General features: G+C 36.2%; 1 protein-coding gene across 4 annotated transcripts; it reads right to left on the reverse strand.

Annotated features, from left to right (window-relative positions):
• Positions 1-1,669: 1,669 nt before the first annotated feature.
• LOC131303335 (protein RMD5 homolog) lies at positions 1,670-13,555 on the reverse strand. 4 transcript variants are annotated; one of them, XM_058330150.1, is made up of 3 exons: positions 13,354-13,523; positions 6,146-6,190; positions 1,670-3,101 (listed from the first exon to the last, which is right to left on the reverse strand). In XM_058330150.1, the coding sequence occupies exon 3, from the start codon at positions 3,038-3,040 to the stop codon at positions 1,880-1,882; it is 1,161 nt and encodes a 386-aa protein (XP_058186133.1). In that variant the 5' UTR covers positions 3,041-3,101; positions 6,146-6,190; positions 13,354-13,523; the 3' UTR covers positions 1,670-1,879. The 4 variants fall into 4 exon arrangements, with proteins under 4 accessions (XP_058186133.1, XP_058186132.1, XP_058186131.1 ...); XM_058330149.1 differs by lacking the exon at positions 6,146-6,190 and adding an exon at positions 7,233-7,329; XM_058330148.1 differs by lacking the exon at positions 6,146-6,190 and adding an exon at positions 7,233-7,336.
• Positions 13,556-14,981: the final 1,426 nt, after the last annotated feature.

Here is a 14,981-nt window from a genome sequence, read left to right on the forward strand (position 1 = left end):
GGAGTGCCCAACCGATACCGTCCAATCGCCTGTCTGTCTAGTATATTTTTCAGACAAGTAGTGGTGTTGGTGGGTACATAACCATTCAATATTTGTGTGTATGTTTTACGAAATGATCACTGGTCTCATTTATGATATGATATGTACATAAAATGCTATATTGTCATATAAGAGTATCCACGATGGCATAATCAAAAGTGCTAGTTTTTTTAAAGTTAACAATATTTGTGCAAAATATGACTCACAATGCTATCATCAAGCTTAGCAACCTTTTTAGAAATAATCAAATTTTGGACTTTGGATAACCAAAACTAACAATATTTTATCAATAACCAAATTCAATTAACCTCACATTCTCAATCAAATACACACATCATTACAAAAAAAGAGAAGAGAGTTATATCTCTTCCCTTTTCCCCTCTCTTTCTTTTTCTTTTTCAACAATGTTTTAAAAAAAAAATTATTTAAAATTGTTTTTTAATTGAAACTGTTTCCCCCTAAAAAATTATTTTTTAACTGTTTTTAAAAATAAAAAAAATTGTTCATTTTTTCAAAATTTGTTTTGTATAAGAAATTTTTTTCTCAAAACCTTTTCTTATATAAAAATTTATTTTTTCAAAACCCATAGTTACACAAAAACTATTTTTATTTTTTTTAAAAAGTTTAAAAATTATTTTCTATTTCTAATAAATAGTTTTTATTAGTCTCAAAAATTATTTTTAGAAAAAACTATTTCTACGTTCATAGTTATTAGTTTTTTTGTAATTTAAAAAGGTGATGTGGCAACTTTTGGTTATTCAATTTTGATTATGTCATTATGGATCTCTACATTGCTAATCTTAGTAATCTCTTAAGTGGATAATCAAAAATTGATGTGACAACTTTTGATTATTCATTTTTGATTATAGCATTGTGGATACCCTAAGTATTATTATTATTTTTTGGTCAGTAATGCATTTCATATTCAAATAATGCGGGATTCTTCTAAGTTGTACAGGTTATAAACAACCAACACCACTACTTGTCTCTCTAATAAGAACCTCAGAAGAATCATGAAAATATTTTTTTTTCTTAAAAAACAGATAAATCTTGATTTTTTAGACAACCTGAGTACCTGAGAATTCACTAAGAGCATCTCCAACCCATGACTTTATATTGGAGATGTCAAATGTTTTTTGAAGGCTTACGTGGCATTTTGGCATCTCCAATTTGACATCAAAGCCTTCCTTTTCAACCCTTATGCCAAATTATCTTAATATGACATCAAGTTATCCCTCTCTAACCCTTAATATCAATCCTTATGTCAATCCAAACGGTCATTTTTTGAAATTTGGCATGAAGGAGGGTGGTTGTCAACTTTGACAATTTTGTCATTCCCTTCAAAGCCACGTAGATTTTGGTATCAAAGAAGATTGTTAGGTTGAATTGACTTTTGGTGTCAATTGTTACCGTTAACATGTCCACGTTGGAATTAACATCTCCCATTAGAGATGCTCTAGATGAAAGTCAAGTTGGGCTTGCCTTAAAACACCATTGAGCCCGTCACCAGACCTGGACAGGCTAGGGCACGCTCGGGCACAACGTTGGGCTGGACTTGTTAAGACTGAGAACCCGCCTGAACCCGTCCATTTTGCAGCCTACAGAGAATGCCTTCTGAGTGATAATCCACTTAACAACCATCTTGTTTTCTCATTTCATAGAGAACAAAATGTGCAAAGAACACTTTTTATGTACACTGAATGCATTTTACACATTAACACAATGAACATACTAGATTTTGCCACAATCAACACCGCATTCCGGCAAGAAACAACACCAAACATTGTCTTTCCAACACGAAATAATAATTCAATACATTTAAGTGAGAAAGAACCACAAATCAGAGGTACAACTGCCTACATTTAGAAACTTCAACCTCCGACGGACAGTACGGACACTTGAAAGGCCTTGTGCTGTTATTCTTGGACAACTTCGTTATGGACTGCTTACACAGCACGTGCCCACACGACAACAACATTGGCGGATTCTCTTCACTCGCTTGCTCCCGAGACACTGGACACACAAACACCGAATGGAACTGAAACTCCGTGTCCAGATCCACTGGCACGGGCAACTGCTTCATAGACTGCCACTCCTGCTTCTTCCCCATCATCACATTCATCAGTTTCAGAAGTGTCGGCAACCCTTGGACTCCAGCAGCAACTGTCACGCTCAACGGGCTCTGGAAAGGCTGTCCAAGAATATTACAGAACTGACGGTTGACCTCCTCGATCAGATCATCCCAATGGGTTGGCAAAAGTAAGTCAGCGTAGGGGGAAATATCAAGCCTTCCAGCCCACAATAGACATGCCATTAGCTTCTGGAATTCAGCCATGTGGTCCAAAGCGAAGGGAACAAGGAAAGTTTTAGCGTAGTTGAGCGCTTCGTCTCTCCCTCTGGTCTGAAGTATTTCCACAAACTGCAAACGGTGAAGTTTCAAATCAAGGTGGGATCCGTTTTGCTTCAGTTTGTCACGGTTGGCAGCAGCCCAGGTCAGTGCCGGCTTTAGGTCCCTAGATTTCATGGCATTGAGTATCTCATACATTTCCATGAAAGGAGTTCGCATTGTGGCCGCTTCTGTTTCCTTGGCCTCGTTTACAAAGCAATCACACAGATCAAACATGCCCTCCCGATAGAAATGGTTAGCAATTATCTGGTTAATTGTGTGAGTATCAAAGTCGACACTTCTATAAGCTTTTGCTATGTCGGGGTTGAACAATTTTTCAAGGATCTTTGGATACTTGCTCAGGGCTATATTGAGTTCTTTCTGCGTGCCTTCCATCTGACTGAGTGGAGCAATCTCACTCAATTTGCTTTTCAGTTCACTCAGGATCACGTTATGATCCGGTTGGGAAGTAGTATCAGGGGATGATTGGAGTTTTGACAATGCGTTTTCTATCTCTTGGCCAAGCAGTTCAATTAGTTCTTGAGATTTCGTAGTGGATAGCTTCTGCTTCTTTGTGACACGATCAAATGCATCTTTGGTGGTATTAAGCTCCATTGTCAAACTGATGAAAAAGCACTCTTTGGTTTTTTGACCGAATTTAGAAAGGGAAAATCACCTGCAATAAAGGGATTGGAAAAGCAAAAGCATCATAAATTTAAGTTCGATGTAAACGAAATCCATGTAACTAAGGAAAAATAAACTTCCTACTTGGTAACTGTCACAATAACTATACCACAGTGACAGGAAGCATGTATATGACAACAAAGAAAATCCTTAGCATAGACATCCTCTATAATTGCACGTAAGATAGCAATTTGCACAGTTGGCACACTATTTTTTATCTAACAACTACTGTAATATGTTATAAGGTACAAATACAAAATTACACATGCCACAATTAGTGCTGCTACCACTAGAAAAACTGACCACCCCAATTCAGATTATGTCACTGTCAAGTGAACCAAAAGTTATAACTATATAGGCAGGCACCAAGCCACAAAACGACGAAAAATATCCTTGAACAGAAGCCATACGGTGTATTATTTCATCCCTAAATAGGATGTCCAACCTACGTTCCTTTTAGCCTTTCCTAATTCCCTTGTGAATACCATGTTGAATAGTTGTACTATGATCACTTTGGGGTTCCCATGAGCAGTAAAACCTCAAATGAAATTTGTTCATCCACACGACCGATTTAAACAGCCAAAAATAAGTTGGAAGACTTTTTGCCTGGTCTTTTTCTTCAAAAAAATGTTGCATTTTGTTTGCAGATGCATCCATGGCATCTATGCTATCTGTGCTCAGACTCTCCTACTGCCACCAGTGCATATTTTCTAATGCAATTCGCCTACTTCCATCTTATCGTTGTTTCTATGAGGCAAACATGCAAGAAAGTATGTTTTTCCTAGCAGCCACTTGATTGATAATTAATAGCATGAACAAGAAGATATTTAATAGGCATCAACAAGAAGATGACATCCATGATTCTACTCATTCAACCATCCTGCTTCCTAGACTGTACCTTGTTCAATCTTCCCATCCTTCTGATCAAAATCAATGAACAAAATGGACCAAGCCTCAAAACAAAAACAAAAAAAATTAGGCCTTAAATTTTTACCATTTTCCCAGTTTTGTTCCAATCAAATGCAAGTTCCGTTTAGCTCCAAACATATAGCCCAACTCCAAGCTATCTAGGTCACTAGTAGCATGGTCTAATTGTTACAGTCTTGGGTAGAACTCAACCCAAAAGATAGCTATTGTAGTGAGGGTGCCCTCACTTCATTACTTTGGCACCAAAGCTAGTTATATGTGACATTACTTTGGCACCAAGGCAGCATGGGATTTCACTTCCCATCATCTCTCATGCGCAGCGTGCTCACTTAGCAACATCTACAACGTGCAGGGAAGAGACACACCCTACCTGTCCCTAGTACCTAAAACCACGATACACACGTCTTGGGTAGAGGTGTAGAAAACAACCCCAAAAGCTACTAGCTATTGAAGTGAAGTGCCCTCACGCTTATATAATTCACATTACTTAGGTACCCAAGCAATGTGAGATTTTGCTTCACAGGTGTATCACCAGGAACATCTATCATAGCACCTCAAAAAGTTCAGTTATTGGTATGCCAAAAGGGGTTCATAGCTGATGTTTGACATATTTCAAATGACATGGTAACAGAGAGCCTTATAACAACAAACACAGTGCTGTAAATCAGAATCAACAGAGAACCTTATAACAACAAAAAGTGGTCAAAATGCTTTAAATCAGAATCATAAACTCAATATGATGGAAGTTATGACATAGTATCACAAACTGAATATGACCAAATAGATCTACAAAACCATATTAAGATGCCTGATGTAACTGTTGGAATATAGTCAATTTAAGTTGTACTTTTGAAAATTATGCAGAAGTATAATTGGAAGGTTAGGGCCACATGCACAACTTCTAGGAGAAAAGGGGGAAAGAAGAAACAAAATTAACTCTAGAAAAAGAAGAAGAAATCATGAAACCACTGGACACAATGAAACAAATATATTTTGGCATATATACGTGAAATGAACCCAACAAACCGATTTGATTCACCATACAAACAATATGAACATGAAATGTGAATTGCAAATGATCGTAAATCGTAGTGCATACCGAGGAACTTGCCTTAACTGACAAATCGAGAGAACCGTACATGGGCTCATTTGAACCCATGTTTTTTATTTTGGTTAAGTTAAAGTTTATTGAAACAAACCTGCGCATTGCAGGATCAAAGGGGCATACCCCAGATCATCACAAAAAAAAAAAGAGAGAACAATTACACCAAGGGCATACAAAGCCACTCTACTGAAAAAAACAAGACATTCTCAGCCACAGACTGAACTAGCTCCTTGGACCAAAAAACCTACGGCTAATAGACCATGTTCGTGAAATGAATACGATGCACAGAGGAGCAATTATTGCAGGGAAATTTTTTGACTTGGGGTGATTCGCAGAAATATTACCGGCAGGAATTCATCAATTCATCATTTGAGATTCATCAATTCACCATTTGAGACTATCTTTTCATTGGAATTTGGATGGAGCCCAAATACGCACTTTTTTACGGCAGAGCCGTGAAACTAATTTACTGCACTCAATCGCGCGCGTTCAAATGTGTTTTGGATGGTCCGGATTTTGAAAAAACTATTCACTAGAAGAGTTTAACTCTTCGCGTGAATAGATTTTTTTAAATTCCGACCATTGATTGCCAAAACGGATGGCTGAGATTGCACGAAGCCGTGAATAAGTTTCTCTCATACTACATATGATATATCCTTTCGCCTTATCATATACATGAAAATATCTTTCCATATATTTCAAATATCATGACCAAATCAAAGTGATTCATGATTCAAAAAATTCACATTTTCAACTCCCAATTTGAAACCATGAGGTAAAATATAATAGTCGTACATGCCACCTAGTAGGGTCAATAGAAATTAATTAGGTGGATCATTTCTCCACAATTCTACTCATCATCTTCAAACCAGAAGAGTGGAATGTTTTGGTTGATGAAGTGGAACTTCTTTTCGGTTCAGTACAGTCAAGCTAAGAGTTCTAGATGATTAGTTTTGGAGAATCAAAATTTGGTTAGCTTTACAGAACCCTTCCCTTTAATGTACCTATGCAATGGGGCTTTCCCTTCCTCTCTTTGTAACGACTAGTATCTGGTTAAGACAACGGAAAAAGAAAAAACTCAAAAAGCTCAGGACATGATTGGAGACTATAGTTTCCAGAAACGTGCTTACAACAAGAAGGGTCAAGATCTACCGATGCCACATCCATGAGATCAATGTCACCAGTATTTGCCATGTAAACCCCATGCATAGCACAAGACAAATAGAGCAATAAAAGTTATCAACCTTGAGAACAATGCATTTATACATTCATTTTAAATATATCCATTTTCTTTGGGTACAGGTTTGAATCATAAAAGTATACATTCAAGTGTAACACGATCACTTTACTAACTTTATTGCGTCTATAGAAAGAATCAAAGAATCATTCATATCTATTTGCGCACAGATTGGATGGCTTTGATAGCAGTTAAGAGTTATAGCATCATCCTCTATTACCGAATATAATTCATTGAAACCTTGTATCTTCAGTTTTTTTTAAAAACTAATGTAGAGAAAGTTAGTTCCAATGTTTGATTCTTGATAGCTTGAATCAATCAAGAAATCTCAAATAATTCATTCCCCTTGCAATGAATTTCACCTAAAGCATGAGTTCATGCTTCATCTTATATCCTGTACCCCAGTCCTTTTCCGCCTCCCTGCAATTCTAGAACTCTTTAGCAACTACTGATTCATAATCCTACAATACAATATTGACATATCCTAATCATTGTACGAGCCACGGCGAGCCGAGCTTTGAAGTGTTTGAGTTCGGCTTGAGCTCTAGTAAAGCCCAAATAATCGAGCTCGATCTCAGCTCATTTAAATAATCAAGGTGTTTGAGCTCTGTTTGTTTACCAAACAAGCCTCTATTAAATGCAAGCTTACACAAACGAGCCGAGCTTTCAAGCCGAGTTACAACTCGAGCTCGAGCTTGACGCGTATACTAACAGGCCGAGCCCATAACAAGTTGAGCCTCGAGCTGCTCGTGAACATCTCGGTTTGTTTGCAGGCCTATCAGCATTCAAATTTTAATTTTTTACTTAGTCCATAAACAAGGAGAAAATAGAAACATCGAGAAAATTTTCAGTACCCGTTCAAGAGCATTGCACCTCCCTTTCTTCCCCTATTACGACCTAATAGGGATGCAGTTGCCCGTGCCAAGGAGATTACACAACTCGGGAGGCAACCTACAAGCTCTTGTGACAAAAGTACCAATGGATTGTCACCATGATTCAATGTGTACGGTATACGTAAAGCATCTATTGTTGCCAAGATAGAATAAATAGCTTAAGAAAATATAGTTATGTAGTGGCCACCAAGTTAAACTAAACATACATTTTTACAAAGTACTCACAACTATAGTTGTTGTCTAACAATAGTCATAATATTCGGCCCAAATTTATGCATGCTAAACTTTAGGCTCGACATTATAACACATTAGACAAGGACAATGTTGCAACTATATGCATAAAATACATGCTCAATTTAAGTTGATCAAGTTAATCATCGTTAAAGGTTAAAACAATTCTTTCTTAAGCTATTTGCTATATTATAGAGACTAGATGTTTGCCTCATACTCTACAAACTGAATCATGTTGGTAGCCCATTGGTACTTTCACCACAAGAACTTTTGGTTTGCCTCCTTGGTCATTATTCTCCTTGGCTCGGGCAATTGGATGCTATTGGATCCTTAACAGGTTGTAGCTGATTCACTTTTCTTGTATTAAAAAGAACATCGAGTCTGTCGACCAACTGTTTATAACTTCAAGAGGAAGAGAGGGAGGTGCAAATCTCAAGAACAGCTAACTAACAAATATTTCTATAAGCTAGCAATTTTAATTGTTCCCATTGTTTAGGTGCTTTGATTTGTATAGCATGATAATGATGGATACACCAATTCTGAATAGTAAAATTTCTAATGTAGGAAGAAAAGGGTGCTCAATTGTGGGGAGGTGAAGAAGGGACATGGATAGACATTACAAGATAATGAATCAACACAGGATTTATGTGAAAAATAATGCAGCTTGAAATGATGTTTGGAATTTCTTTAATTGAATCAAGATACCTAAAATTAAACACTATAAACTAACAGGTTCGTATTTTTCTCATAAACCAAAATTTGAAATAACAATTGTGGACGAGTTTCATCGGTAACAGATAAAGGTCTCTTATCATTCTAGCTGCCATCGTTAGTCATCCTATATGAGTTCAAATAGGTATCTTGAGTCCTTCTACAACTACAAGAAATTAAAGCCCATCACCCTTTGCAAAACACTACATATTGGTTTACAATACGTCAGATAGTGGTCTCATACTACACCAAGAGTAGTCATCACATTTCCTATTGGTTTTATATTAGTATTTTTTTACTTGGCAAACAAATTAAATTGAAGCATACAAGGTTTGGTCAAGTTGCGCCGCTGGTTGGTCCATTTCGGCGCTGATTTGTATAAAATTGACACTTTCTTTTTATATATATTGCCACAAATTATTATCTATGAATCTATAACCAACACTGTTTTCTCTACTAAGCATGTACCATCTACACAACATACATAACAATAAGATTACATGGTACTCCAGCTCGCATAAAATGCTAGGTCACAGGCAAAAAACTCTGATTCAATAAAGTCATACAAAGACCATCCGATCAGATTTTTTGGAGAAAAACTGCAAGTTAATATCTTTGTTCCCATCATTCACAGTTGACCACAACGTAGAGGAAAGAGAAGGGAAAAAAAAAAAGTTAACTACATAAAACTTTGGATCCTTTATCACTCATTTCATTTCGGTTATTTTTAAAAACACCCATTTTAGTACTTACAAAAAACAAATAAGATCAAAAGACCAAGTAAGTTGCTAAAGTATGTAGACAATGGAATTGAGTAAACAAGAGCCATTAGTTTTTACGGAAAATCTCCACATCACATGGGTGTGTAAGATACGTGTATAACCAAACAGAGTTCCATCAAATGGCAACCCTATAAGGTGGAGTAGTTGATATCAACACCAAGAAATTCTGATCATCACAAAACTAACAGGAAACAGTGATGTGCTATGATATAGCTTCGAAGCATTCAGCTGCTGCAAAAACAAGTACTGTAAGATGGGAAATACTAGAGACTACAGTTTTGAGCACCAAAAACCGTATCTCTCACCGGTGAGCTCACCCCCGTGAGTGCAGTGGTGGTTAAGCAGAAAAAATTTGGCGTCCCCCTGATAATGGGATGAAAGAAGATGTCTGTCTAGAGTTTTGTTTGCTCCAATACTATATCGTGTCGGATACCGGACTGTCTTAATGGAACACATCTAATTCTTATGTCAAGGACCCTGGAACAGTCCATTACGAATAGTTGTGCCACTTTTTAAATCAAAGAATAAAGCAATGTCATGCATAAATATTTTTTTTGGCACCAAATTAAATCTCAATTTAGCACGAAAATTACATATGAAAGGGCTCTGTCATTTTATTTGGAAGTAGCACGATTTCTTGTAGTGGGCTATCAATTAGGAACAGAGTGAGTAACATTTTTATTATGTTTTCCTTTCATATTATGAGATAAATTGGGTTCACAAAGTGACACGGATTATTTCATGCAGGTATTGATATTGTCGCATCTGGATGTGTGTTGGCATTCGTGATACAGCCTTGTATTGAGCGATATCCGACAATATTCTCCAAGATATGACTATCACATCAAAAAGGTATGGATGACAATTCGCAGCCCAATGTATACCTGCCCCACACCCAATTGAGATGGCATACCATTGATTTTATCCCAATACGAGCGGTTATGGTGGAATTTAAAAAATCTTCGCTCGTGTATGGGACAAGTACGGTTTCATAATCCCACTGTGAATACCTGCACCCGCCCCAACCCAATACGTTCCCTATTCTAGTTACATATATGCCTTAGAAATATAATTGTAAATATGGCCAATTATTGTTTATGTTTATACACACACAATTGGCCAGATGGTGTTTTCTTTTATATTATCTCATATAACATACAAATACCAATTTCGTATATGAGCTCATAATAAAATAGTAACTTCTTCCCTAACAAAGAATAAGAAAAAAATATCTTTTACTGAAAAACAATCAAATAAGTAGTCAAGACAAAGCTACATCTAGGGATGACAACAGGTAGTACCTGACTCGTGGGACCATATTCTACATCTGATCTCCAATTGGGGATATCCTTTACCGCCCTCCAATTGGGATATTGAACAAACTACCAAATCCGCCTCTTATTGGGGATTGGATTTCCTTGAGTATACTGTATACCCATACTCGAGCCATTGACTACAAGGAATTTGAAACTGAGATCCAAAATTTCGTTATGTGTGGGCTATACAATAACTAACTTCTGACATATATGACCCAATTTTTATGCTGAATATGAGAGTTTTATGCCAAATTGGGGAATGAAATTGAATACTAAATAAACTTTCTAGGTAAGTGTCCAACTAAAAATGACAAACACATATCCCACACCAGAAAAGTGTTCTGTGTTCGATCTAGCCATCTAGGGTTTCAAGACCGCCTTTTTTTTCCTCCATTGATGTGTTAGGATAGTCTATATAGACTTAATTACACTAAACCCCAGATATATACAGTAATAACATGTTTACCATCGAAAAACTAAAAAATGTTACATATCCACCCCTGCTGTGTCCCCACATGTCCATGCCGTGTACTCGACGTGTCCCACTTCAAAAAAATCAATTAAACTTATTCGACACCCCATGTGCCATATCCCAAAAGTTTTCCGGCATGTCCACGGCATGTCAGACCTATGAAGCACCAACAAGCCTTACTTGTCAGTCAGGTAGGGAACACACGACACATCAGGAACCTTCCGAGTATGAGATTCACACCGGTGGCATGTCCAATCAACTTGAGACATGCATCGGGAAGACGGGAACACCAGTGTCTCAAGTTAGACACGACAAGGGTCAATTTATTAATTTCATGAACATATTTTGACCAGATAAACCCTCATTTAGATTATAATATTTACAAGAAAAAGATAAGAACTGCAAATTGTAATATCAGTGTTGGTTGTTTCCGCGCACAATGGTCATATAATTATCAACTTAGAATATACAAAGCCATATATATATTTGGGGTAGTTCCAGGGACCCTTAAAAAAACCTCTAAAAAAAACCCCCCAAGTTCCTGATCAAATTTTGATGATCCGAGCCGCTCAATGTAATTAGAATGTGATTTTAAGGATACCCGCGCGAAATCAGCAAAAAAAATGACAGGGAATGGCTTCATCCGAACAGTTTTTCATTGAACTTTATTGAACGGTTCAATAAAAAATTGCTCAAATCAAGCCCTTCCCGATTAATTTTTTTGCCAATTTCCCGCAGGCACCCTTAAAATCACGTTCTGAACCCATTGAGCGGCTCGGACCCCGATATATATATATATCGGGGCGGTTCCGGGAACACTTAAAAAAACCCTCCCAAGTTCCCGATCTCATAGTTCCCGATCAAATTTTGACGATCCGAGCCGCTCAATGTGTTCAAAACGTGATTTTAAGGGTGCTCGTGAAAAACTGGCAAAAAAACTAACCGGGAATGGCTTGATTTGAGCAGTTTTTTATTGAACCGTTCCATAAAATTCAATAAAAAACTATTCGGATGAAGCCCTTCCCAGTCATTTTTTTTGCTGATTTCTCACGGGCACCCTTAAAATCACGTTCTGATTACATTGAGCGGCTCGGAACATCAAAATTCGATCGGGAACTTGGGGGGTTTTTTTTAAGTGTCCCCAGAACTGCCCCGTATGTATGTATATATATATATATATATATATATATATATATATATATATATATATATATATATTTAAGGGTCCCGCTGTGTCCGTGCCCCTCATAATAGTATAATTTTCATGTACTCTGTCCGTGTCCCATTCTGTGACGCTTAGCTTCATACTCAGCGCAGAACGTATGCTGCAGCCACGCACAGAGTGCAGGACAAGTTTGAACTCAAGACAAGTGCCAAACAAGAGAGTTCTTATCTAAGAAGCTTACAAAAGAAATATTCTATCAGCCAAACAAGCTCATATATTGGGTATGCTGTTCAATCAAAATATCCAAGAAAAAGCCCAAAAAAAAACAAAGTATTACAATGTATGAATACACGTATTGATTGAAGACCTAACAGTTATCATCACATAATGAGATATACAAATCTCCATGCACATTTTGAACAAAAACAGAAAAAGCTTTTCATTGCCAGACCACAGTCACTGGGATCTTTTACTTCACTGAATCTAGTAACAAATCAAAGTTTCACTATTAAAAGCACATGCTTTACTCAATAATCAGACAAGTTGGCCTTGTGTATGCCTTGTAAATATGATTTCTTTTGGGTAAGTTAAATTTTATTTCCACCACAAGACAGCTCAACAATCCCAGGGCATACCCATAGTCAAAACAACAAACAAGCTACAGCTAAAGACCTCAGCTAAACATCTTCTAAACTTCTACTGAAAATACAACGAGAAATGTTCCAATTCCTACACGACATATTATACTCATGAATAAGACATTTTGTCCCAAGAACAAACTCTATCTCTAACCCTCGCAACAATGGCTCTCACAACCAACTCAGGATTTGGGAAAAACCAACATCCCATATAACATATTAAACAAAAGACCGTTGATATTTCCCAAATTTCTAATTTTTCTAGTAGTTAGGCACGAAATCAGACCCAATTCAAAGGAAAGGGATTTCATTATATTATTATGATTCAGACATAAACTATAAGCAAGTAGAGCCGACGCTAAGCTAAAGCCGAAGAAGAGAAGCGGCCCCAAGAAAATTTAAATTTCAGGGGCCCCTCCTTTGTGGTATATCCTTCTTAATAGTCTAGCAAAAAGAACCCAATCTTTAATTTTTCGCTTTAAGCCCCTGAAAAATCGTGGCCGGCTCTGTAAGCAAGGGAACACTAATAGCGCATCCGATCCAAACCCATCAAAAGATAACTCAAAGATAACACAAGGCAAACAAACGCAACCAACAGCTCCGCACAGACACGTGATCTTCAAACGGGATTTTACTTACAGGACACCGAGAAAACACATGTTTGAGAAAACCGTGGAAACCTAATTCAAGAAAAGATCTAATTTGTATTTGTGCATATATGAATTGAATGTAGAAATTGAAAGAGGAAGGAGGGTCGGTTTTCTTACCTGAAGAAGAGGCTAGAAGAGGAGAGTCGTGCACAGAAGCAATCGTTAAGTTGAGTACTGCGAATGCGAAACCTTTATGATATAACTGATAAGTAAACGCTCCTCAAAAGGGCAGATTTTTATGATTGCTTAAATGGTTCTGCTTGCTTAAAATGGGATCATTCTACGAAGCCTAGGTCTAGCTTAAATTATTATCTACTGTACTTTACATTATTATTGGAGTTTGTTTTTATTGTCAATTTTTTGTTAATTTGGGTTCAATTATTTTATATTTTTTCATCTTGAAGAGTAGAATTGAAAAGGTTTGACAATAAATTACTAAAGAAAAAAATAAATGAAAGTTCACAGGTTTTTTAGCCTATATATTTTATATTTATAAATAAGTAATTTTCACATTCCTTATTTTATAAATTCACTTCACTTCTTGTCTTTTAGTGAAAAAATTACACATAAAAATTTCACTAAAAGACAAAAAAAAATGTAGTGCATTTATCAAAAAAAAGGGGGTGAGAAATCACTACTCATTTTAAAATTTGATCCCTATTTTTTAATATTTGTTTGAAAATTTTTATTGTCGAGACGAATCTGAATAGTCAAATATTTTGAATGTCTAAAAAGAAATCACAATGAAAAGAAGCTAACTTAAAAAATAAGACAAGACAATTTAAACTCATCATAAGTTCAGAAATTTGTGTTTACCCCCTTTTATTAAATGATGTTTTTTCATACTAATAAGCCTGATTTTGGATGCCTCAGAGCGTTTCTGTGAACCAATAAGTTATGGACAATTTCTTCAAAAATTTCAAATTGTTTCCACTAACCCATAAATTGTAGATTGTATATGGGCGGGTTAAAGAAAAAAATAGAGGGAAAAATGAAGAGAAATAAGTTGTGGATTAGTGTGAATAACATGGTAAAATGCAAGAACTTGAAGTCCAAATTTTTTAGCGAAAATGCCCCCTTATTTTCCGGCTCGTTGCATCTTTAGTGATTTATCTTTAATATTTGATAGTTCAGATAAGCTTAATCTTTTTTTGAGTAATCAGTTTTTTATTTTTTATTTAGCAACCTTATTCAAAATTTCTATTCATATTTAACAATTTTCCAACATACAAAACAAATCGAAAGTTAAAAAAATTACTAAAAAATTTTAAAAAAAACACCAAGGAAAATGTGAGAGGAGACAATCAATAGGGAACAATCTTCACAAAATCATTGATTAATGCGAATTATGCGTTGAAGATTCACTCATAATCATAGGGTTCGGAACATACCAAATACAAATAGTGAACATGAGAGTATAGAATACTCCGTAGAATAGACTCCTACTTCAAAGAGTTTTTCTTCTTTCTGCAGTAGTTATCGATTATACACCCCTCAGATTGCCATTTTCTTGTTATTGAAATTATATGTCAACTTGGACTCAGCAGTTTCGATCCAAAATAAAAATAAAAATATGGAGTATATTAAAAAAAAGCAGTAGGAAATCACTAATCAGTAAGAGCAAAATCACAAGAAAAGTTGCGCACCCTCTTCTTCTTTCATAATGTCAAGTGGTAGAAAATTTATACTCAAAGAATTACAATAACAGAAAACTAAATCAGTTGAGATGGGGGACCCGAAACAAA

This window comes from Rhododendron vialii, chromosome 10a (assembly GCF_030253575.1).
Source record: "Rhododendron vialii isolate Sample 1 chromosome 10a, ASM3025357v1".
Classification (NCBI taxonomy): Eukaryota; Viridiplantae; Streptophyta; class Magnoliopsida; order Ericales; family Ericaceae; genus Rhododendron; species Rhododendron vialii.

What these genes read in the sequence shown, in the direction of transcription:
- LOC131303335 (XM_058330147.1), bottom strand. Translation starts at nt 3,040, where the DNA reads ATGGAGCTTAATACCACCAAAGATGCATTTGATCGTGTCACAAAGAAG.